Below are 26,654 nucleotides of genomic sequence, written 5' to 3'. Positions count from 1 at the left end.
CCTTCTGGCTTGCCAGTCCTCACTCAAAAGTCCAACCCATGCCAGCATGGAAGGCAGATGTTAAACAACCATGATTATGATGACGATAGTTGGAATTTACAAAAAAACAACAGAAAACAAGGAGATGAGTGTGTAAACAACAAACTGATATATTAGTTTAATGCTCAGAAAGTGAGAAACTCTTTAACATTTCGAAAGGAACACAGAAAAAAGCAGAGAGAGAAAATAAAATAAATAAATATAGAAACACATATATATATGTATACATGTATATATATATATATATATATATATATATATATGTGTGTGTGTGTGTGTGTGTGTGTGTGTGTGTGTGTGTGTGTGTGTGTGAGTGTGTGTGTGTGTGTGCTTATGTGTATGCATGTATGCATATATATGTTTGTGTATATATATATACATATATATATATACACACACATCATCATCATCATCATCATCGTTTAACGTCCGCCTTCTATGCTAGCATGGGTTGGACAATTTGATGGAGGACTGGCGAACCAGAAGGCTGCACCAGGCTCCAATCTAATCTGGCAGAGTTTCTACAGCTGGATGACCTTCCTAACGCCAACCACTCCAAGAGTGTAGTGGATGCTTTTACTTGCCACCAGCACGAGGGCCAGTCAGGCGATATTGGCAACGGCCACACTCAAATTAGTGTTTTTTACATGCCACCTGCACAGGAGCTAGTCCAGCAGCACTGGCAACGACCTCGCTTGAATGATTTTTCACATGCCAGTAAGGTGACGCTGGTAATGATCACGCTCAGATGGTACTATTTACGTGTCGCTGGCACGGAAGCCAGACAGTTGCTATATACATACATATATATATATATATATATATATACACACACACACACACACATATATATATATATATATATATATATAAAGGGCATCTCACTCAGAGTAAAAGGCAGACTGTATGACAGCACTGTCCGAGTGTCTTCATTGCCAGAGCAGCTGCCTGGCTTCCGTTCTAGTGGCCCGTAAATAGCACCATTCAAGTTTGATCTTTACCAGCGTCACCTTCTAGTACTTTTGCTGGTGACACATTAGAAAATCATTCGAGTGAGGCTGTTGCCAGTGCCGCTGGACTGGCTACCATGCAGGTGGCATGTAAAAAACAATTTTGAGAGTGGCTGTTGCCAGTACCATGTGACTGGCCCTCGTGCTGGTAGGTCATAGAAGTACCCACTGTACTCTCAGAGTGGTTGGCGTTAGGAAGGGCATCCAACTGTAGAAACTTTGCCAGATCAGATTGGAGTCTGATGCAGCCTTCTGGCTTGCCAGTCCTCACTCAAAAGTCCAACCCATGCCAGCATGGAAGGCAGATGTTAAACAACCATGATTATGATGACGATAGTTGGAATTTACAAAAAAACAACAGAAAACAAGGAGATGAGTGTGTAAACAACAAACTGATATATTAGTTTAATGCTCAGAAAGTGAGAAACTCTTTAACATTTCGAAAGGAACACAGAAAAAAGCAGAGAGAGAAAATAAAATAAATAAATATAGAAACACATATATATATGTATACATGTATATATATATATATATATATATATATATATATATATATATATATATATATATATATATATATATATATATATATATATATATATATATATATGTGTGTGTGTGTGTGTGTGTGTGTGAGTGTGTGTGTGTGTGTGTGTGCTTATGTGTATGCATGTATGCATATATATGTTTGTGTATATATATATACATATATATATATACACACACATCATCATCATCATCATCATCGTTTAACGTCCGCCTTCTATACTAGCATGGGTTGGACAATTTGATGGAGGACTGGCAAACCAGAAGGCTGCACCAGGCTCCAATCTAATCTGGCAGAGTTTCTACAGCTGGATGACCTTCCTAACGCCAACCACTCCAAGAGTGTAGTGGGTGCTTTTACGTGCCACCAGCACGAGGGCCAGTCAGGCGATACTGGCAACGGCCACACTCAAATTAGTGTTTTTTACATGCCACCTGCACAGGAGCTAGTCCAGCAGCACTGGCAACGACCTCGCTTGAATGATTTTTCACATGCCACTAAGGTGACGCTGGTAATGATCACGCTCAGATGGTACTATTTACGTGTCGCTGGCACGGAAGCCAGACAGTTGCTATATACATACATATATATATATATATATATATATATGTATATATATATACACACACACACACACACATATATATATATATATATATATATATAAAGGGCATCTCACTCAGAGTAAAAGGCAGACTGTATGACAGCACTGTCCGAGTGTCTTCATTGCCAGAGCAGCTGCCTGGCTTCCGTTCTAGTGGCCCGTAAATAGCACCATTCAAGTTTGATCGTTACCAGCGTCACCTTCTAGCACTTTTGCTGGTGACTCGTTAGAAAATCATTCGAGTGAGGCTGTTGCCAGTGCCGCTGGACTGGCTACCGTGCAGATGGCACGTAAAAAACAATTTTGAGAGTGGCTGTTGCTAGTACCGTGTGACTGGCCCTCGTGCTGGTAGGTCATAGAAGCACCCACTGTACTCTCAGAGTGGTTGGCGTTAGGAAGGGCATCCAGCTGTAGAAACTTTGCCAGATCAGATTGGAGCCTGATGCTGCCTTCTGGCTTGCCAGTCCCCACTCAAAAGTCCAACCCATGCCATCATGGAAAGCAGACGTTAAACAACCATGATTATGATGATAGTTGGAATTTACAAAAAAACAACAGAAAACACGGAGATGAGTGTGTAAACAACAAACAGATGTATTAGTTTAATGCTCAGAAAGTGAGAAACTCTTTAACATTTCGAAAGGAACACAGAAATAGCAGAGAGAGAAAATAAAATAAATTAATATAGACACACGTATATATATGTATACATGTATGTATATATATATATATATGTGTGTGTGTGTGGGGGTGAGTATGTGTGTGTGTGCTTATGTGTATGCATGTATGCATATGTATGTTTGTATATATATGTATACATATATATATACACACACATCATCATCATCATCATCATCAACGTTTAACGTCCGCCTTCTATGCTAGCATGGGTTGGACAATTTGATGGAGGACTGGCGAACCAGAAGGCTGCACCAGGCTCCAATCTGATCTGGCAGAGTTTCTACAGCTGGATGACCTTCCTAACGCCAACCACTCCAAGAGTGTAGTGGGTGCTTTTACGTGCCACCAGCACGAGGGCCAGTCAGGCGATACTGGCAACGGCCACACTCAAATTAGTTTTTTTTACATGCCACCTGCACAGGAGCTAGTCCAGCAGCACTGGCAACGACCTCGCTTGAATGATTTTTCACATGCCAGTAAGGTGACGCTGGTAATGATCACGCTCAGATGGTACTATTTACGTGTCGCTGGCACGGAAGCCAGACAGTTGCTATATACATACATATATATATATATATATATATATATACACACACACACATATATATATATATATATATATATATATATAAAGGGCATCTCAGTCAGAGTAAAAGGCAGACTGTATGACAGCACTGTCCGAGTGTCTTCATTGCCAGAGCAGCTGCCTGGCTTCCGTTCTAGTGGCCCGTAAATAGCACCATTTAAGTTTGATCGTTACCAGCGTCACCTTCTAGCACTTTTGCTGGTGACTCGTTAGAAAATCATTAGAGTAAAAGGCAGACTGTATGACGCATGTGTACGAACAGCCATGCTCCATGGCAGTGAAACATGGGCCGTGACTGCTGAGGACATGCGTAAGCTCGCAAGAAACGAAGCTAGTATGTTATGATGGATATGTAATGTCAGTGTGCATACTCGACAGAGTGTAAGTACCTTGAGGGAAAAGTGAGACCTAAGAAGCATCAATTGTGGTCTGCAAGAGAGATGATTGTGCTTGTATGGACATGTGGCAAGAATGGATGAGGATAGCTGTGTGAAAAAGTGCCACATCCTAGCAGCTGAGGGAACCTGTGGAAGATGTAGACCCAAGAGGACATGGGATGAGGTGGTGAAGCACGACCTTCGAACATTAGGTCTCACAGAGGCAATGACTAGTGACCGGGACCTTTGGAAATATGCAGTACGTGAGGAGACCCGGCAAGCCAAGTGAGAGCATAATTCTGTGGCCCCTGCCAGAAGTGTAGTCAATTTGGCTAGTGTGTCTGCCAGAACGGTAGGTGACAAGGTGACTGGCAGGTTTCCTGAAGTTGGTATTGCAAAACATAATGTCATTTGCATCGCAGAACTCCAGCAGCCTGGTTCCCTCCTCATTACGGGAACGAAAACCATAGCCTCCATGTACACCATGGAAGCCCCCTGAATGTTGTCCATCATGTCCATTAAAGTCACCAGCTGCAAAGAGAAGGTCCCTGTCATTCATCAATGAGGTAGTCTCCAAGAGGGTGTCATAAAATCGGTCTTTTTGTCCATCGAGTAGCCCCAGCTGAGGGGCATATGCCGAGATAATGGTTGCTAACCCATGATGAAGGACTAATCTAATCTTAAGTATTCTATCGCATACTCTGACTACCTTGATTACCTTATCCACCCATTTCTCTGCAAGAAGTATACACACACCCCCGACCCTGCCCAGAAAATCTTGTACCTGTGTTCTTTGCCGGTGAGGAACCTCTGAGGAACCTTGCTTCTTGGAGGCAGCAGATATCAACACATCTCCATTCAAGCATCTCAACAATCTCACCAGACCTACCTTTCAGTGTGCCGACATTGAGAGTGCCAACCCTGAGGGTGTGGGAGGTATGGGCCCGTGAGACCTTGGGACGGGGGACAGCAGCATCATGTACCTGAAAAGAAAGCTCGCAGAATTCATAAACAAGCAGTAGCCTTCATTTCAACCTGTATACACTACACATGCTAAAGGTGCCATGCAGTGGTACTGAACCCAGAACCATGTGGTTAAGAAGCAAACTTCTTACCATACAGCCATATATACATACGCATATATATATATATATATATATATATATATATGTATGTATATCATCATCATCATCATCATCATCATCATCGTTTAACGTCCGCTTTCCATGCTAGCATGGGTTGGACGACTTGACTGAGGACTGGTGAAACCGGATGGCAACACCAGGCTCCAATCTAAATTTGGCAGAGTTTCTACAGCTGGATTCCCTTCCTAACGCCAACCACTCAGAGAGTGTAGTAGGTGCTTTTACGTGTCACCTGCACGAAGGCCAGTCAGGCGATACTGGCAACGGCCACGCTCGAAATGGTGTCTTTTATGTGCCACCCGCACAAGCCAGTCCAGGGGCACTGGCAACGACCTCTTCTACGGGTTCCCTCAACTATTAGTGTGTGGCACTTTTTCACGCAGCTATCCTCATCCATTCTCACCACATGTCCATACCAGCGCAATCGTCTCTCTTGCACACCACAACTGATGCTTCTAATGTTCAGCTTTTCTCTCAAGATACTTACACTCTGACGGGTATTCACATTGACATATATATATGACGTGTGGTACACAGTGCACCTATTCAAGTTGATGGAGAGATTGAGCTAATGTGTGGCACAAACATTTTATCAATCATTTGTACAGATTGTTCAGCAAAAGCTGAATGCTCATGCATCATTTTGGACAGGTGAGTCCATCACATACATACATACATACAATCGACAAAACTGTAATGTCAGAGGTGCAAGAGCATAGTAGGAACCAAGTTTCTAAGTGGCTAGACTACAAGAAAGCCTTTGACTCTGTTCCCTGCTCATGGATGCTATAAACCCTTCAACTTGCTAAAGTTCCTGTGAGAATAGTCAAAGATATAGCTTACCTGACTTCATCGTGGGCCACCATCTTGAAATTAAACACAAAGAGTGACTGTATTATCACCGATAAAATACAGTATTGCAAGGGCATATTCCAAGAAGACAGCCTCTCTGTGATGTTGTTTATTCTTTCTGTAAACTCCTTATCATTCAAGTTAAGGAAGCCTGAAAAGGAAAGAGAAATGTCAAAATAACACAGTTTCTTTGTGGATGACTTAAAACTTTATGTAAAGAATATGCATAAGATGAAAAAGAGCCTTGATCTCACTACAATATTCTCAAAGGACGTTGGGTTGGAGCTTGGTCAGGGTAAATGTTGTTATATGGTTGTGAAAAGGGGAAAAACTATAAACCAGACTAGTAACCTCTCCATCAATGATTTGACTGTTTCCCCTGTATCTGACAAGGAATGTTATAAGTATCTAGGGGTGGATGAAAATATATCTTACAATGGAACCTGTAACAAAACACGTGTCACTAAAGAATATTACAGCCGAAAAAGGAAAATTTGGCTCTCAAAACTCACTGCATTCAATAAAACAGTGGCCCACAATATGTCTGCAAAAAATGTTTTTTCCACCATTCCGTTTATTTTTTCTGTAATAAAAGTTTCTTATTCCAAAACTCTGCTCATCCATCTTTTCATTTCCTCTCAGGAATTTATATTATTTAATGCAGTGGTTCCTAACCTGTGGTCCACAAAGGTAGTACTAGGGTCCGTGAACTAAATTCAAAATTTCATGTATATATATATATATATATATATATATATATATATATATATATATATAGGTAAGCTTCAAGTTTAGGGGGATAAAAAAATAAATAAAAATATTCAAGGGAAGTAACTGAACGTCTTACCAGTATTCTCCGTACATCTCTGTTTATAAATAAATCACACACGTGATTTGATTGACGTTAGGGTTAGGGTTAGGGTTAGGATTAGGGTTAGGGTGTGATTTATTTATAAACAGCTAGAAGAAAACGGATAATACTGGTAAGTCGTTCAGTTATTTCCCTTGAATATTTTTATTTATTTTTTTTATCACCCAAAACTTGAAGATTACCATATATATATATATATATATATATATATATATATATATATATATACACACACAAAGATAAACAAATTAAAAGGGGTCTGTGGGAAAACTCATTTAAATAAAAGGGGTTCTTGATAGTGAAAAGGTTGAAGGCGGCGAGGCGGCAGAACCGTTAGCACGCCGAACGAAATGCTTAGCGGTATTTCGTCTGCCGTTACGTTCTGAGTTCAAATTTCGCCGATGTTGACTTTGCCTTTCATCCTTTCGATAAATTAAGTACCAGTTACGCACTGGGAGTCGATGTAATCGATTTAATCCCTTTGTCTGTCCTTGTTTGTCCCCTCTTTCTTTAGCCCCTTGTGGGCAATAAAGAAATAAGAAACGTTAGCACATGCTAATGTGTTGGCAGAAACGTTAGCACAGGCGAAATGCTTAGCGGTATTTCGTCTGTCTTTACATTCTGAGTTCAAATTCCGCCGAGGTCAACTTTGCCTTTCATCCTTTCAGGGGTCGATAAATTAAGTACCAGTTGCGTACGTCGATTGATCTAATCGACTGGCCCCCTCCCCCAAAATTTTGGGCCTTGTGCTAAAAGTAGAGAAGGATAGTGAAAAGGTTGGAAAAAATTGATTTAATGTCTCCTCGTTATGTGACCTGAGGTAGATTTAGTAGCTTTTTTTTTGTGTGTAGATATCTAATATAAATTTATTTACATGTGGACAAAACAGAGAACACAATTAAAAGAATTAAAAGAAAAAAAAACTTAGAAAATTATAAATGCAAGTAAAATGTATTTATGATTACAAATATATTTATTACAAACGATATATATTTATTATAAAGTGTAATTAAAATCCCCTAATCCTCACCATTTTTTAAATGATTAATTCATTTAAGAAATGAATTTGTTCAAAATTCTTAATCTTTGGTGGGCAAAACATACACAATTCATTCACTGTTTTTCTTACGAATTAGAAAAGTGGAATGGTGTGATAATAGCAACAAGCGGACGTTTTATGGATATGTAAGATTGACTGAATTGATATTAATTTTAAATATCAATTCATTGGCGGAAAGTAAGACAAAATCGACATTGGTGTGAGGAGTAGATAAGAAGGCAGAATTAAATGGTTGAACACAGCTCATGCTGCTCTTAAATTGGGTTCTCTTTGTTGATTCCTGCTTAAAACCAAATGAAGTTAATATAGACTTATGAATTTGAACATGGAAAACGAGTGGCTGGGATTGATTGAATTCATATCAATAATAAATGAATTCCTAGAATAATTAATGGCGAAGATATTACATTAAAAAAAAAAATTTTTAACAGGAAAAGAAATAACTAAAAACAGCCAGGTATTTTGCCATTTAATGGCTTTAAAATAACGATTTCCTTTAATAATAATGATAGACCAAAATCATTCTAAATTAATATTAAATCTTGTAATTCCATTTGCCACAAACGAGACAATTTTCAAGTTTTGTTACAAACTACTAAATATACGGAGACTGTAGATGGTCGTCCGATCTACTAGAAATAGACGCCAAATCAGTCTCACGTCACACTTTATCATCTTAAAAAAAGAAGGACACTACAGGAAGGGTAGTGACTGGATGCCTGTGGCTGGAATGTTTTTCACAACAGAACTTCTTGACCAGGGTATGAAATAAAAACTTTTAAAAAGCCGAACCTGAGTGGTTATGGTGGAGCGCTTTTCATCCTCAGTTTGTTTAAGACAAGCTTTTTCCACACAGGATACAAATTGGAATGGTTCACCAAGAAAATTAGCGAACAACAAACCAGGTCAAGAATAGAATTAACAATATTTGTATGTTTTTTTAGAAAACAAAAACAAATTTCAAACATTTTCCTAATTCGCTAAAAATCCGAGGAGAGTAGTTGACATTACTACAATGCGATGTAAATGGAATTATGAGAGATGTCTACTGTTTCGATTAGAAAAGGAGGCAAATATATAAGGTTCTTCTACGCAGCTCAACTAAAATCGAAACCGTCTCACTGTACATGAATCCCCGACTCGATAACGCAAATAGAAAGAATACAATAAAACAAATCTTAAATGAAAACTTGAAAATTTTTTCATATCTATATAATGTATTGTTAATGATAAAGAAAGTTATAACCAACAGGAATGCGTCTCACATGTTGAATGGATTTAAAGCTTGAATGGATATAAAGCCTGAATATATTTAAAATCATTTCAGAAATATTTCATGGCAAAACTATAAGAAAAGGTACAAAAAAAAAAAGCGTTTCTAAACTCACGATCGAAACTGTTCTTGTCGAGATGACGACGCCATTCGAAAGACAGACGACAAACTTTCCGTTGTTATTCGGAATTACAAATTTATGTTCGGTCTTTCTCACTGTAACTGTTTATAAAACAACATTTTGCCATATTTCGTCCGATTTTTGTTTTTGCTGTTTATACTGAAACTAAAATCAGATAAGATATGACAAGAACTTGTTTAACGGAAAGTTATCGGTAGTAAAGACCGAATATTAATTCAAAATAATTCCGAATGACAACGGAAATTCTGTCGTCTGCTTTTTGAATGGCGTCGTCGTCGTCGTCCTTGCCAGTTCAGAAACATTTTTCTGTTTCGTTTTCTTCGTAATTCTATTATATATATTTCTCAAACGATTTTAAACCTGTTCAAGTGAGGCATTTTTCCCTTGATTTTAACTTCTCTGGATAAACATTATCATAAACAATAATATTGTGACTGGAAAGTTTTGTTCTATTTCCTGGTTAATAGTTGTGTTTTTTTTTTGGGGGGGGGGGGTTGTATAGCTTCAACTGGCCATATTGCGTCAAGAATCCATGTTTAGAAATACGATTTCCATTTTCTGTTAAGCCAGATAGAGAAACCTTATGTTTTGCTCTTTGCTATTTCTAACTGAAATGATGGACATAGTTCATTCGAAATATTTTCTTCGTGATTTTTCAATGAGTCACGATTAAAAAAAAACCTGAGAGCCAGTGGTAACACTGCAGAAAATCATTTTAATTTTTCGTAATATAGCTACATTAAATATTTGCAAAGGTGACTGAAAAAGTCAAAGATCGTAAATTCCCATTCATCAATAGTTTGCTATTGCTTCTCTTATAATTCCATTCACACCTCGTATACAACTATGACACACATTTTATTTGTGATACCTGTAATTTATTTTTAATAGATGTGATTGTTGAATCCTAGTTATATTTTAAATACTTCATCATTATGAGACACTTTGTATATTGTCTTCGGTACCTGACTTATACTTTATTTTGTGGAACCTGGGAGAATGAAGATAAAGTTGATCTTAGCGCGATTTCGATTCAGAACGTAAAGGTCTCTAGTGAGACCTAGGATCGAAACCTCGCATTTTCATTTACTAGTGTAAAACCACATTCAGGTCAGGCGGCGTGACCTGGTTATCAACCAGTCGGTTAGCAGAAATATCCTGCCATACAGTGGAACATTCTACAGATTTCTAGAAGTTCCTGAACTTATATATATATATATATATATATATATATATATATATATACGTTTATAAATTTGTGTTGCAAGATTCCTGATGTGAAACCGTGTGCTGAAACAGATGTTGCATTTTGGATGGTGATTTTTTTTTTAAATATGAAAATGTAGAAGAACAGAATGGACTAAGCAGAGCAGGACCACACAGTAGGACGGAAAGTGTCGCTGAAGAGGTCACAGATGTGTGACAAAAGATTTCCAGACAATGAATATTAGTTGAAATAAGAAGAGTAACAAACGAGTGAAGAACGAACATATAGTGCGTATGTTTATACGGCAAAAGAAATTGAAAATGGCCATCTCTAAATACAGCAATATTAATATCTCCTCAAATTCTTATTAGTTACTGATTTTGAAAGCTTGAAATACTTTTCATTACTTTTTTTGTGTTTTCTTTTTTTTTAACCAGAAAAATTCGTTTTTGGTTGGTTTTGAATCTTGGACGATCTTCCTATACGGAAGACGGTTTTAGAAATAAGATCAATAAAAATTTTGATGGGTTTTAAAATCCACAGAGGATAATATGCAACGAACTGTCGTGATTCCCCGTTCCCTTCTTCCCCCCCCCCCACCTTACCCACTTTAATGAGATCTTAATTAGTCTACTGAGGAAGAATTCAATTTTAAAAAGCTTCCTATTCTAGTAGTAAATCAAACGGGGACACCACTCTCAGTGTGACGCGGAGAGAATAAGAAACAAGAGTTGTCTCCTTTGAATATTGAAACTCCTGTAAAGACATGGATTCAATAAGAATCTGATATACATACTCTTTTCTACTCTAGGCACAAGGCCCGAAATTTTGGGGTTGAGGGACAGTCGTTAGATCGACCCTAGTACGTAACTGGTACTTAATTTATCGACCCCGAAAAGATGAAAGGCAAAGTCGACCTAGGTGGAATTTGAATTCAGAACATAAAGACAGACGAAATAGCTATTTCGTTATTGCCCACAAGGGGCTAAACATAGAGGGAACAAACAAGAACAGACGAACGGATTAAGTCGATTACATCGACCCCAGTGCGTAACTGGTACTTAATTTATCGACCCCGAAAGGATGAAAGGCAAAGTCGACCTCGGCGGAATTTGAACTCAGAACGTAACGGCAGACGAAATACCGCTAAGCATTTCGCCCGGCGTGCTAACGGTTCTGCCAACTCGCCACCTTATCTAATATACATATTAAAGACAGATGCAGTATTAATACCGAGAGAGAACATTTATTCCCACTTAAATGTGGATGCTCTGTTAGAACAAACTTTACTGTGGTAGATACAATGAATGAAACTCTCATGTAGGCTTCGCAACATCAGTGCGTGCCATTGTAGAGATCAGCTGCCCAAATTGAGAGTAAATGAGAACATCTATGGAGAACTGATTAGAAACCTACACCTCTTGTATCCAGAACATAGATTTGCATTTGTTTCTTTTACCATCGGTGCAATGGGCTACATAACATCAGATCTGCATGGAAACCTCGAAATGCTTGAATTCTCCAAAACAGAACAGAGTAAATCGATCCACATTCTCCAGATATAATCGATTAAAGGAACAGTGAAAATTTGGAATCATTTCAGGGATTCTCTATTTGAGGTTCCTTAGAGAAGATATGCACACAATCATATATACATCTGTAATGCACATGCACGCGCACACACATAAATAGTAATGAAATATACACACTTGTGTCCTATTGTGACGCAAGCATATACACACGCATATATCAGCTAATTCAGGTAACTACAAACCTCGGGAGCTGTTTTGACTTTGCCACTTTGTAAGTGACAGGCTTGGATTCTGCATACCTTAAAATAAATCCAAATGAGCCATACACACACACACACACACACACACACACACACACATGCACACACACACACACACACACACACACACACACACATACACACACACACACACATTAATCTGGAAAATTTTTTGAAAGAAGTCAAAATGGAAAAGTGACCATAATTGGACGGAGGCACAAATCGGGTGATGTTTAAACGTCCACCGTTTTATATTTTAAAATTTAATTAAATTTAATTTAAAGAATTGTAATCTACAATGCTTAAACATTCACATCATCCAAAAATTATCGCTTTTGACACACTAAATAATTTCTGACTCTAGTCTTTGGGAATTTCTTGAAATATTTAGGTGCGTAAAAAAAAAATATGAATAATAAATGGCGTTATAGAAGTTGCAAATATTGCAACAAGTGTTGAATTAATCTTACATTCCTCCTTATTATATACACCCACTTATGAAAGTAAAAACGGAAAGGAATTAAAAAAAAACAGAAGGTAAGTGACCAACGACCCTGATGGGACTTGAACCCACAATCTTCGGCTCCGGAGGCCGACGCCTTATCCATTAGGCCACAGGGCCAATCACTATCTACGTCAATATTATACGGCTTAAATAAAGGAAAAGAATAATGGATATTGAATTATTTGTTTATATTTATAATAAATTAATTGTGATTGTTTAACTTCGCATTGAGCATTCCAGCCTGTGTTTTTATCGCAAATTTACATAAGTGTATCTAGGCCAGGGCATACCTACACGAGTGTGCACCACCTTCGAGTTTGTTTCCTCATAACTTCAAGAAAAATAGATATTTTCTACAAATATGCATCTGATGGTTCGATTCTGATTATATTGGAATTTGTTTGAAGAAAAAATTTTTCTTGACGGTGTGGAGAGCAAGTTCAGAAAATTCATGCGAATCGACTTTGTTTCCTCATGACTTTCAGAAAAATGAAAATTTTTTCTGACGAAATTTTTATATAAATACCTCTCAAATGGTGTAGATTACGATTATATTGGAATTTAATACAAAAAAAATGGATAGATTCGCATGCATACTTATTGACGCACATCACGTATATCTGCAAAGTGCAACTTGAAATTTCGAAAACAAATTGTGATGTGTACGAGCCCAACAATTTTATTTTTCACATTAAATTCCAGTATAATTCTAATCTACACCATCTGAAAATTTCATTACAAAATACCCATGTTTGGGAAAGTTATGAGGAAACAAAGCTGACTCGTGTGAATTTTCCGAAATTCCTCTCTCCATCCTAGGGAAAATTTTCCCCACGAATTCTGATATATAAGTCTGCATTCCTTCTGTTGCTGCTTTGCACACCCACTAACAATTATACACTTTTGAACATGGAGGACCTTCTGATGGGTGAGGTGAAAGCAGTCTTGTCTAGTGATGTAGAAAGAGTGTGGGACAGCCTTTGAATTTGCCCACCCCACTTTGGGGTGTCAAGCCTATTCAGGCTTATACAGTCGACCAAAATGTGCTGCCCCCACCCCCATAAAAGAATCACTGAGGTTGAACTGCCCTCCACCTCAACCCCAGCTACGTTACTAGTCTTGTCTAATTTGAAAAATTTCTCTCAGAAGCCATGGACTTGTAGTTAAATGATTACAACTAGAATCATATGCTCTCCCCACAGAACCATAGTTGGAATAAAAAAAAAGTATTATGATTCACAATCCTGATGCTCTAGTTTCTGAGGCTTGTTCTCATTAATATAGGTCTCACTACATAGCAGAACTCAATCATGTTTACATAAACACAGTAATAAACATATCTTGATTTAGGTTAATTTGTCACTATTGGCAGCCAAGTCAGTTTAACACAAGGACAGCCATGAATGAGCAGATTCATAGTCAAAGGCATTCCAATGATGACCATTGCATCTTACATATTGGTTGTAGTTGTTTAGCCCCAGGATATCAACTAAACCTTTGACCAAAGACATTCCAATCATGACCATTCGATCTTATATATTGGTTGTCCTTTTTGTTGTTTAACCTCAGGCTTGTCATGTATGAGAAAACCAATCACCAAAGGCACTCCAGCCATAACCATCCCATTTTATACATCTATTGTTGTTGTTATTGTCATTGTTGTTGTTTATGATGATCAAGTATACTCATAAATAATGGTATTCCAGTCACGACCATCTCATATATTGTTTTTTGTTTAACCCCAGGTCATCTAAGACACTGTAAATCTGTAGTCAAAGGTACTTTAGCCATGACTATTCCTTCCTTCTCTCAGACATTATGTATTATACAGGGTGTCCACAAGGTCTGGGTACATGGAGTAAATAAAATCATAGCATAAACAATTAAATATAAGAAATAATAATTTCTTAAAGTATGTGTTAATCCCCATGTACCCAGACTTTGTGGACACCCTGTATGTTTCTACTTCTTCAAGATGTTAGGGTGTAATTTTAAAGAAATCAAGCTATAGTTTCTAGAAGCTTGAGTGACCACTTGGAGACATACTTGCTATTTTAGTGATGATAGAGTTGTGGTCAAATTGACTGTGTGATTATATTGTTGTTTTGTCTCGGGTCAAGTCTGATCAGCCTTGACCAAGAAGCCCTATATTTAACATGGACTACATTATACAATGTCTCCTTCATTTACTGAGACAGTAGGTTGTGATTTGAAGGAGAAATCAGTTGTTAGTTTTAGCAGATTGAGCAATGATGTATTGATTCCTGTGATGATTCAAGTGGCACTGCTGTTGATATTGGTGGTAGTCACTAAGATAGTGTTAGGGAATGTGATGGCTTAAGTGATAGTAGCTATGGTGATGTTTGTAGTCGTTATTATGGCAGTGCTTGTGATTGTGATGGTATGTGTTGTAGTAGCTATGGTAATGATGGTGATCATATACTGCGGTTCAAAGCAAGGCCCATCTTTCATTTACACTTCCTGATTTTGTTTCTCGTTTTTTCACCCCCATGATTCCAGACCATCATTCTTATCTCTTTCTGGAGAGACCTTTATATTCCTTTCCACCAATTTCTCTGTCTGGGGACCACCAGGACCTTACCCCTTAGTGGGCTATCCTGTAAAACCATCAGTTTTCCTTTATTTTATACGTCTCTCTCTCTCAATCCTCCTCCCTACTCTCATAAGTGTTTGTTATTATCTCGGAACTAATGACCAGCAGAGGACGTTTCAACTTCCAGGTTTCCCAGTCAGAGTAACTCTTATTTTAAACTCTAACCATTTATGTATGTTGGGTGAAACATTTTCACCTGAGAAAGACTTAGCATTTACAATCAATTGCTTATCCCATTTTCTGGTGGTAATAAAATCTACCTGTCTGTGTATTCACCTGACTGAAAACTGAATAGTGGTGGTGTGTGTGTGGTTGGGGTGGAATTTCCTGAAGAACTCCTGGAGTCTTGATCATTCCTCAGTTTTATACCATATCCATAGCTACCATGTATTCTAGAAATGCTGTAATGATGTTGCCCAGTACATCCATTAAAATTACTAGTTGTTATAATGAAGGTTACTGTCACTTTTACTGAGGTAGTCTGTAAAAGGCCACATAAATACACTTCTGTTCAACTGCTAGCTCTAGACATATTGCACATGCAAAGAAAACTGTCATTGTTGTTTTGTCTATGACAAATCTAAGCTGGATTATTCTGTCACATGCTATGACTACCTCAGTTACCTTCTCTACCAATTTCTTTGCTAACAACATGCCAACTGTTACCATGCCAACTGTTACCATGTTTCTTGCTCAAGAAGGAGTATGGCAGATGTTCCTCTTCTAGCAGGGTTCTTGCAGAGAGCACACATCCACTTGTTTGCATTCTAACATTTCTGAAAGCTCTCCTGACCTACATTTCATCTTGCTGGCATCAAGAATGGCCACTCCAAAGATTTAGACCTGGAAAGTAGGGAAACAGGAAGGTTTTTGGTGGACACACACACACACACACACACACACACACACACACACACACACACACACACAAACACATATACATGTGCACACACATATACACAAACATGCATGATTATACATACAGGTGTACACACATACACGTGCATGCACACACACACACACACACAAGTACAATCACACATGCATGTGCTCACGAATACACAGATACATACATACACACATACTCACACACACAAACACAAACATACGTGCATGTGCATACACACATACACATGCACATACACATGCACACACACACACACACACACACATACACACACACACTGTGTGAGAATCTATTAGTAACTTTATTATTCAAGATATATCACCAAAACTAGGCCAGTCTTTTGAATTGTTAGTTTAGTTTAACAGTGACACAAGACAATAGCACTACCTGTAATCACATTATCCCTTTTCAGTGATGTCAGGTAATGATTCCATAGTACATTTCTGTGGTTCCCCCTTTTGGGTAAGTACCTATGTTTCATGTTATCAATTTCATCAGTGTATTTCTATTAATCTAACTAGTTTAGCCAAGTAGATAGTTTTCTAGATAACTGTCTGAGAGTGTGCATATATGTATGTATATAATATACATATTAATATGTATGTATATTATATACATACATATATATTAATATATATATATGTATTTATATGTGTGTGCGTGTGAGTGTGTGTGCATACATGTATGTGTGTGTGTATATATATACATATATATATATATATATATATATATATATATATACATATCTATCTATTTATACACACACACACATATGTATCATCATCATCATCATCATCATCATCGTTTAACATCCGTCTTCCATGCTGGCATGGGTGGGAGGGGGTACCCCAAAGAAACCCGAATTTTGCAATAATATTCTATTCACTTAGTATTACATGTTTACCCTTTTATCGCCTCCAAACTATTCTCCATTTGAAGCAATGCATTGGTCCAAACATGTTTTCCACTGTTCAAAGCAGTCCTAGAACTCTTTAACGCCTCCTTTGTTTTTTTGTTTTTTTTCCTCACCTCTTCCACATCTGCAAAACGTTTTCTTTTAAGGACTTTTTTCATTCAGGGTAACAAAAAAAAAATCGCAGGGAACAAGATCAGGTGAATGGAGAGGGTGGGTAAATAGTGTCATGCCATTTGGGGTTGGAAACCATCTCACACTCAATGTGGTATGCGAAGGTACATTGTTGTGATGAAACCACCACTCTCTACTTTGTCCCTGGTCAGGGCGTTTTCATCTCACTGTGTCTCACAAACACTTCAGAATTGCCAAGCAAAATGTCTGGTTAACAGTTTGACCAGGAAGAACAAATACTGTGTGGACAATTCCTTTCACAGTGATGAAACGAATCAACACTGTCTTGACATTGGACTTCACTTGATGCACTTTTTGGAGGCATGGTAACATTGCAGAGGAACTTACATTTTACTATGTATATCATCGCCTTACTAGCACTTTTGCCCGTGGCATGTGAAAAAACATTCAAACGTGGTCATTGCCAGTACCGGACTGGCTCCTGTGCAGGTGACAGGTAAAAAACACCATTTGAGCATGGCCATTGCCAGTACCGCCTGACTGGCCCTCGTGCAGGTGGCACGTAAAAGTACCCACTACACTCTCAGAGTGGTTGGCGTTAGGAAGGGCATCCAGCTGTAGAAACTCTGCCAGATCAGATTGGAGCGTGGTGCAGCCATCTACTTCGCCAGTCCTCAGTCAAATCGTCCAACCCATGCTAGCATGGAAAGTGGACGTTAAACAATGATGATACATACAAAAGTACACACATATGCTTGCATGCATACATTCATACAAATATACAGGGTGCAATGGGTAAATTGTTGACATTTTATAGTTTTAATTTCATGCATGCACATTGTTTATGATTTTGTCAACTACACAGTATGGTTGGGTCAGTTGGGCACTGTCTATGAGAAAAACAGCACCATGATGCAATTCACTCTGCTAGAAATATGGAAGCGAAATAATGTACTGCTTGGCATTCATGCTGGAAACTCCAATTCAAACATTTCAGAGTGTTTGGGTGTTAATCTGAGTCCCCAAAACCTGTACCGAGAGTGATAAAAATCAAACATCCGGTCGACATCATGGTGTTTGGAGTGATCACTAGTGATGGTGATGTTATTCTTCCATTCATCTTCCCACACAGCCTCAGACTCAACAAGGAGGCCTACATCAAGTGCTTAGAGGAAGTAGTGGAAGTGCTTAGAGGAAGTAGAGGAAGTGCTTAGAGGAAGTGCTGCCCTGGGTCAAGAGGGTGGCTGCTGGAACACCTCATGTCTGGCAACAGAACTCTGCACCATGTCACACAAGCAGGAGAACCCATTCATAGCTGTCAGACAATTTCTGTCATCATATCAACCCTAACATCTGGCCACCTAACTCCCCAGACTGCGGATCCCTTCATTATTATGTGTGAAGCACAATTGAGTGAGAGACCAATAAAACTCCTTGTAAGACCAAAGATGAACTGAATGCAAAGATTATGGCAGCAAGGAGACTGTCCAGAAGAGTTGCAGGAGATTCCAAAGTTGTCTGCAGGCCGTGGTTGAAGCCAATGGCAATTTTATTGAATAAATTTGCTCTTTAGTATTTCAAGATATTTTTATGCAATTTTGGTGAATATATATCTGATCTGTTAAAATGAGATGTTGGTGTTATTTTCATTTTTGCGTAATTTAGATGACAGTTTATTCACCGTACCCTGTACATGGCATTACTGCTAGCTATTGTAAATTATCCCAGGGGAGTTTTGTTTCTAAGAAACTAGTTCCTTCTTTATATGAAATATTCAAAGAATAATAAAAAATAGATAAAAGACATATGTAGACATTTTTATATACATAACATTTGCAAAGCATTCCATAAATTGCATATTTAAGTTTCTTGAAATGCACACATACACAAAATCACATATGTGCATTTGGCTCACATGCACACACACATACACACACACACACACACACACACACACACACACACACACACACACACACACACACACTCCTCACATAAAGAGTAATCAAATGAAGTCCTGTACTAAAGTAATATGTACATCTATTACATCAGAGTAAGTATATCAAAGCAAACACCTATATCACACATGCACACATTAACTCACACATATATTCACAAATATCTAGGACTGTCTTGACTTAAATTAAAAATTCCTTGTCATTTTTTAGTACCCAGCTTAACTTCTGTAAAGAACATAAATAAATCTCAAATAAAATCATACATACAGTTACTCTATTCAGATTACAAGTTCAGGTTTATACCTGTAATTATTGGGGCCCTGGGATATGTAACACACTGCCTAAATACCAATCTTGAGAAATTAGGCTTCTCAAAACCAGAAAGGCAAAAGATGATTTGAAGACTACAGATCCAAGCCAACACTTGGAACTGTAAAACTTTCCAGACATTTATCATTTGAGTATATATGAGCATGTCTGGATATGCGAATGCCTGAGAATACATACATAAAACAAAACATACAAATCTGCACACATACATACATACATACATACATACATACATACATACATACATACATACATACATACATACATACAATCAAAAATACCCTGTTGATGGTATTGGAATTTTACGGCCAGGGACAACCACCACATTGACAACAACCACAGCTACAGTGGCATCACTGGACCCATGCATTGTAATGATAACAGCACTGACAGCAGCCCCAACAACACTGGTGATAACAACAACATTCCCAGGCCTGGAGCCAACTGAAGATGCACCAATAATGTGAACACAACCAACACTCAATCCTGGAAATATATTGGGTCAGTTGGGAAGGCCTTTATGTGACACCTGTACAACCACACAACCACCTTCAGGGTCCCAGGAAGATGATTCGTTACATTCTTGGACAGCCATGTGTGACACCTCAAAGATGAAGGGACCACACACAGTATCAAGTGGAAGATCTTAGACCAACCAGGACCTTACATCAACAGGAGTATAGGCTGTAAGCTTTGCATAGCCGAGTGAGCTAGGATACTCAAAGACTCCCTGAAACCTGAGTCAGGTGTCAAAGTAATGGTAGAGCAATGTGAGATGAAATGTTTAGCTCAAAAGCACAACACACTACCCAGTCTAGGAATTGAAACCACAATCTCACAATCATGAATGTAACACCCTAACCATCAGGTCATGCATCCTCCTACACAGATGGATATAAATATTTTCAGGGAGAGTAAGTGAGATGGCAGTGCCACTACAATGAAATGACTTCAGTTAGAAATCAAAGTTGCCAGTATAACTAAAAAGAATATGTTTTCTTTTAATTAATATATCTTTTTAATATTTGTGACATTTTTTGTATCTGTTTGCACTTTTTGTCCCCCTTAATTTTTTTTTTTTAATCATGTTACATTTCAGGATTCATCACTGACCTGGGCTTCTAGTAATACATCATGGCCACAGTTTACAAATTGTTTCCAGAAAACTGTCTTAGTGTGGATACCGTGTGGATGGCTTTTTCTTTCATTACCTTTTTATTCCACTTTCTTGACCAGTAGGTCTGGCAAAAGCAGAAAGCTCACAGTTTTCAGCATGGTCAAGACAGTAAGTGTTCAGTCTGTGTCTTAAACCTTCTGTTTTTTTATCATTCCTATTTACAGTATCTTTATTCACTCTGTTTTCAGAACATGACCAAACGTTCAGATTTAGTTTCATTTGATAGGCTTATAAAGAAAATGTAGATGCATTTTATGCATACATAGTTCTTTACCTGTAAATATCATATGTATGTATGTTGAGCACAGGCACTACTACATGATTAAGAAGTTCATTTCTCAGTCATGTAGTTCTGAATGTCTGCATGAGTGTGTGGGGGGGGGGGTGTATGTATGGATGTGTTCATGGATTATGGAAAATGTATTTTTATATCATGACTTGAGTTACACACACTTGTGATCTCACCTGAAGATCACAGTAGCATGAAACTTGCTTCTCAAGATAGAAATTCAGCTTCAATAAACTTTATACTTTACAACATGAATTGTGCACTCCTTTCTCATTTGTTTGCCAGAATTCAATGTTCACACACACACACAACACACACAACGCACACATATGTAGGTCCTGACTAAAGTTGGACCTCTCAAAGGAGGTCCTGACCTGTTCACCAAGTATTACACTGCCATCCCATCCAGTGCTGCAGTTGAATGCCTATTCCTTATTGCCAAAGATATTTTGAGGGCCAAGAGAGCCACCCTGTCAGATGGTAACTTTGAGAGGCTGATGCTTATGAAGGGCGACCGGCATTACGCCGAGGCAATGGAGAAAGCCCAGCCAGAGTAGTACACGTTGATCATCATCTGATATTGGTATGATACCTATACTATACTATACCTTTTTGATTTGTTTAATACTTTTTGTTCAGTAAATAAAGTGCATGTTGACTGAAAAACTAATGATTAATTTCATTTGTTCATTTAATTATTTGCGTACACCTTGATCATCATCTGATCGTGGCATGTTATACCTGTTTGGAAAGCTTTATGTCTAAGCTTCAACATGAAAATTTCAGCTCTCTAAGGTCTGTTTTTAGGGGTTTTAGAGCCAAAAAACAAAACCAAAACTGAATTCAAATGATAAAAGTTAGCAGTTATCAGTTAGCATTAGCTTCCACTAATTTTCTTTACTTGTTTAGTGGTCTAACGTTTTTGAAGCTAACTTTTTTAGTTAGCAGATTAGCAGATAGCAAAGCTAACTTTTTTAGTTAGCAGATTAGCAGATAGCAAAGCTAACTTTTTTGGTTAGCTGTGTCCACCACTAATAAAAGTATATAACTCATGTCTAATTACATTTCCCCAATGGACTTCAAAAACGAGATCCACTCTTATCTGAGTAGCTGGTTACCAATAGAGTTATCTCCTCTTTGAGTGTGATTTTTTTTTAACACCACCTGGTGGAGTTTTTATCTACTAATTCAACAAATAACCTCACTCAGTAAAAGTATTTCTACATATATTACACATGTGAAACACTACTTTATTACGTTTTCATATATATATATATATATAGTAACAACTAATCCTGTAGTGGGACCACCAACAAGACCAGTCTGTGGAGCGAATGTCGCTAGTAACTACAGGATCTCCTACTTCCTCTCAATGATCATACGCCCCATAATCCAGATGTCACCTGATGTCTGTGACAGCACGGAAGATCTCCTCAGCAGGATCAACGACTGCAACAACACTTGCAACCTGACAGGGTGTATAGTGGGTAGCATGGATGTGGTATCACTATACCCATCTATCGACGTGGATTTTGCAGTGGAAAAGTGCGTGGAAATGATCAACGAGAGCGAAGTAGAGTTCCAAAAAGTCAACACAGAAGAACTGGGCCTCCTACTTAGATTGACATATGATGATGCATATCTAGATAGATACGACCTTAGAGATTTCTGCCCTAGTAGACGTCTAAGAGGTAGACCACCCACAATTACCTCTATGGCTAGGAAGACCCCTATAGAGAGATGGAGTGGATGGACCAGAGCCATACGGACCCCCACTAATATCCACCAGGTAAAGAAAATGATCGCACATGCACTAGGAGCTAGTATAAAGGTCACCCTAAAAGGCCACACCTTTAAATTTAACAACAAATTATACGCCCAGGACGAGGGGGCAGCCATCGGGGTTAGTATCGCCGGTGATGTGGCCAATCTTTTCATGGTATGGTGGGACAGAAGGCTTAAGGAACGCCTGACACAGAACTCCATACTCGTGAATGTGTACTCTCGATATGTCGATGATATCAACTTAGTGGTAAAGACACCCCCACAAGAGAGTACCCCTGAAATAGAAATAGAAACTAAGACTATGGAGAGCATCCAGCGAATAGCTAACTCCATCCACCAGAGTATTAGAGTTACGATAGACTACCCTACTAAACACCCTAACCATAGATTACCTGTATTAGATACTGAACTCTGGCTAGAAACTAAGAACAATAAAACCAGAATCCTCCATTCACACTATACAAAACCTATGGCCTCCAAGTACCTGACCCACCGGAACTCGGCTATTGCGGACAATGCCAAATTCAACATATTGATGGCAGACCTCGTCAGAGTAATGCGAAATGTCTCCTGCATGTGCGACCCTACAGAATTAAAGAGACATATACAACATTTCGTCCACCGCATGCAGTTCTCGGGTTACAGCCATAAAGAAAGGATCAGGGTTTACAAAGGAGCTATGAAGAAGTTTGAAACAATCAAACGCAACGATAGGAATGGGATTTGCCCACTCTATAGGAGCAAATCATGGAACACCATAGAAAGAACTAAGAAGAAAATAGGGAAGGCAAGCTCATGGTACAATAGCCACAAGTACCAAAGCGTCATGTTCGTCGACACCACCCCTAGAGGCGAACTGGCGTACCGCTTTAGAAGGGCCCTAGACAAACTTAAGCTAAGAATTAAGGTTGTTGAAAGGCCAGGCAACCCTATCAAATCCCTTATCAGTAGAACATACCCTTTCAGTAGAACCCCCTGCACTGATAGGAACTGTATCGTATGTAGATTTAGCCCACAAACGAACTGCAAAACCAGAAATGTGGTCTATAGTATAAGATGTACAGAGGGACGATGCAGAAATAAGACAACGACATATGTAGGCGAAACAGCAAGGAGTATAGGGGAGCGGGCAAACGAACATTGGAGGGAACTTAAGGAAGGGAAGAACTCATCAGTTCTGTACCAGCACGCTGAGCAAGAACATAGAGGCTCAATCAACAACATAGAAATTAAAATCTTATCTACACATAGCAGTGATGCAGCACTTAGACAAATTACTGAAGCTACAAACATAATAGAAGGGAAACCTAGCCTGAATAGGAAACTAGAATGGAACACTAACATACGCCACTAACAAACCACAGCATGTGACAACATGTTACCCATAAACCAATAATAGGAACAAAGTATAATACAATACATAGATAAACAAATGGAATTAAATACTACATACGTTAACAAAATTTAATTAAACACATTAAAAAAAAAAAAAAAAAAAAAAAAAAAACACACACACACACACACACATGAACATATAAATAAATAAAAACTAATACAAATGAACATGCATTAACAGAGAATATAGGTGATACAGACACTCCCCATACACACATGCACTTACAAAAGACACAGACACATTGAAGGACACGCATGCGTAGACACATACAATAGGAATACAAAATACAAAATGGCTGATAGTTAGCAAGGTGAGACACACATAAGAAAGAAGGAAACAAAGGACCACTGATGAGGTCACAGAAGTGTGACGAAAGAACTCTGGCCGAAATAAGATTAAGATTAAGATTAATGTAATATAAAGCTGAAAAAAAAAAAAAAAAAATTAACACCAAATATACAGTGCGTGTGTTTTTATTGGCTAAACTGGCAATATGACCATCCCCAAGTACAACAACATCTGTTTCAACACACGATTTCACATAAAAAATCTTGCAAAACAAATATATATATATATATATACACTTTTACTCTTTTGTTTTATTCATTGACTGTGGTCATACTGGAACACTACTTTCAGTATAAAATTGTTTTAAATGTTTTGTGTATTGTAGCAATCACTAAGGTTGTTATTTTGTTGCAGGGTATCTCTGCCCTGTTGTGTGGCTTAGCAATTACACAACTGATTATGCTTCATGAAGAAACACGCCAGACTACATTTCCTATAGACTATCTTGCTGCTGGAGTTCAGATCGGTGCATATGTAAGTTGACTTTTGAATTACCTATGCAGTTGTACACTGTTAAAGATGGAGTGTATATTATTGTGGCTAAGTAAATGTATTATAGGAGAACATATATATATTGCTTTCAGTGGTGTATTCCTACTGCAAAAGCATGTGCTCTCTGTTCTGCAATAATTATTGTGTGTAGTATTTTTCATAGTGTGGAACTATACATTTGTAAGTCTGCTGGGGTCTGGTAAGCAGAACTTTCAACCGATTGCACTTGCATCTGCAAGTTGCTTGGAAATAATCTAACACACACACACACGCATGCATATATATATATATATATATATATTTACTAACTGTCAGTAAATAATACAGGTCTGGACAGTTGTGTGTGTGTGTGTGTGTGCATGCATGTGTGTATGTGTGGCATGTGTTAATGTATAACTTGACCTTTATATAGGAAAGAGTGGTAGTTAGCAGACTCATAAAGATGACTTGTAACCAATCAATATGGGCTCAAATTGTATCGACAACATCCTTAATCAGTCAACATGGCCCACATCCTATCATCTGTGCTCAAGAATAATTATGGCGAAGGAACTTATCTTTCAACAGTCTAATTCACCATGTTATATTTTGGTACTATAGGGAGTTACCTTTGGCTAAAGTGAGCTAAGTAAATGTTATATTTGTGACATTTATTGTTGATGATGTAGACCTATGATCAAAGGCATTCCAGCAGTGGCCATCCTGCCTTTTTATAGACCAAAGACTGTACTTTCTAAATCGAGCAGCCAGCTCTCTCTCTCTCTCTCATGTCACACTTCAATGTCTTCACAAAGGTAAAACACATTAGATTTTGTAGTTCCAGATATACAAAATAGATGGGAAAGACGCAGCTGGAAAATTTCTTCAATCAAGTCTGGCATGGAGCAAAGTAATAACTACAATACAATACAATAAGATATCATCATCATCGTCGTCATCATCATCATCATCGTCGCCGTCATCATCATCATCGTCGTCGTCATCATCATCATCATTTAGCATCTGCTTTCCATGCTGGCATGGGTTAGATGGTTTGACTAGAACTGATAAGCTGGAGAGCTGTGCCAGGTCTCAGTCTGCTTTGGTATGGTTTCTATGGCTTGACGCCCTTCCTAATGCCAACCACTCCAAGAGTGTGGTGGGTGCCTTTAACGTGTCACCAGCACTGGCCATGACTATGGTTTCACTTGGCTTGAGGAGTCTTAGTTTATACAATTTTGCTTGAGCTGATGGAAACTATAGCCCGTCATAGAAAATGATAGGACATTAGATAATGTGGTATTATATACAATATTCCTGAAATCATACAGAAAAGTCATGAGAGAAAAGTACACAGGTGCAGTCAATTAGGTTTGAACTTGGATCAATTCTATTACAGATGATATCCACCATTCTCATTCAAGTGGAAAGAATTAATGGAATTTTGACATCAATGGTACTGTTTCTATTTTGGTTGCTGTCACTTTTAACAGGGATTATACCATTTTATTCATACATAATTGAAAAGGTAATTTTTAACTTTCATCTACTTCATCTATACAAATATTCTTCTTACCACTTGGTTGTATTTTTAGCAAATTACAATTAATTAAATGTAACTGTCTGTGTTTTCTTCAGTT

The 26,654-nt window shown here is 38.1% G+C and overlaps 1 protein-coding gene and 1 non-coding gene across 2 annotated transcripts in view; one reads left to right on the top strand and one right to left on the bottom strand.

Moving 5' to 3' along the window:
• Positions 1-12,735: 12,735 nt before the first annotated feature.
• Trnar-ccg (transfer RNA arginine (anticodon CCG)) lies at positions 12,736-12,808 on the bottom strand. Its single transcript has one exon. It is a non-coding gene; the product is annotated as a tRNA-Arg (tRNA).
• A 3,710-nt stretch (positions 12,809-16,518) lies between these two features.
• LOC106867613 (multidrug resistance-associated protein 1) overlaps positions 16,519-26,654 on the top strand; it is a 42,594-nt gene continuing 32,458 nt past the window's right edge. Inside the window, exons 1-4 of the mRNA XM_089338684.1 lie at positions 16,519-16,674; positions 20,648-20,833; positions 24,898-25,017; positions 26,414-26,542. Coding sequence (XP_089194810.1) covers positions 16,627-16,674; positions 20,648-20,833; positions 24,898-25,017; positions 26,414-26,542 — 483 coding nt within the window. The 5' untranslated portion in view covers positions 16,519-16,626. The remainder of the gene's footprint in view (positions 16,675-20,647; positions 20,834-24,897; positions 25,018-26,413; positions 26,543-26,654) is intronic.

This window comes from Octopus bimaculoides, chromosome 20, assembly GCF_046866305.1.
Source record: "Octopus bimaculoides isolate indiv1 chromosome 20, ASM4686630v1, whole genome shotgun sequence".
In the NCBI taxonomy this organism is placed as follows: Eukaryota; Metazoa; Mollusca; class Cephalopoda; order Octopoda; family Octopodidae; genus Octopus; species Octopus bimaculoides.
The sequence above is the reverse complement of the archived record's forward strand: the minus strand, read 5'-3'. Positions and strand labels throughout refer to the sequence as shown.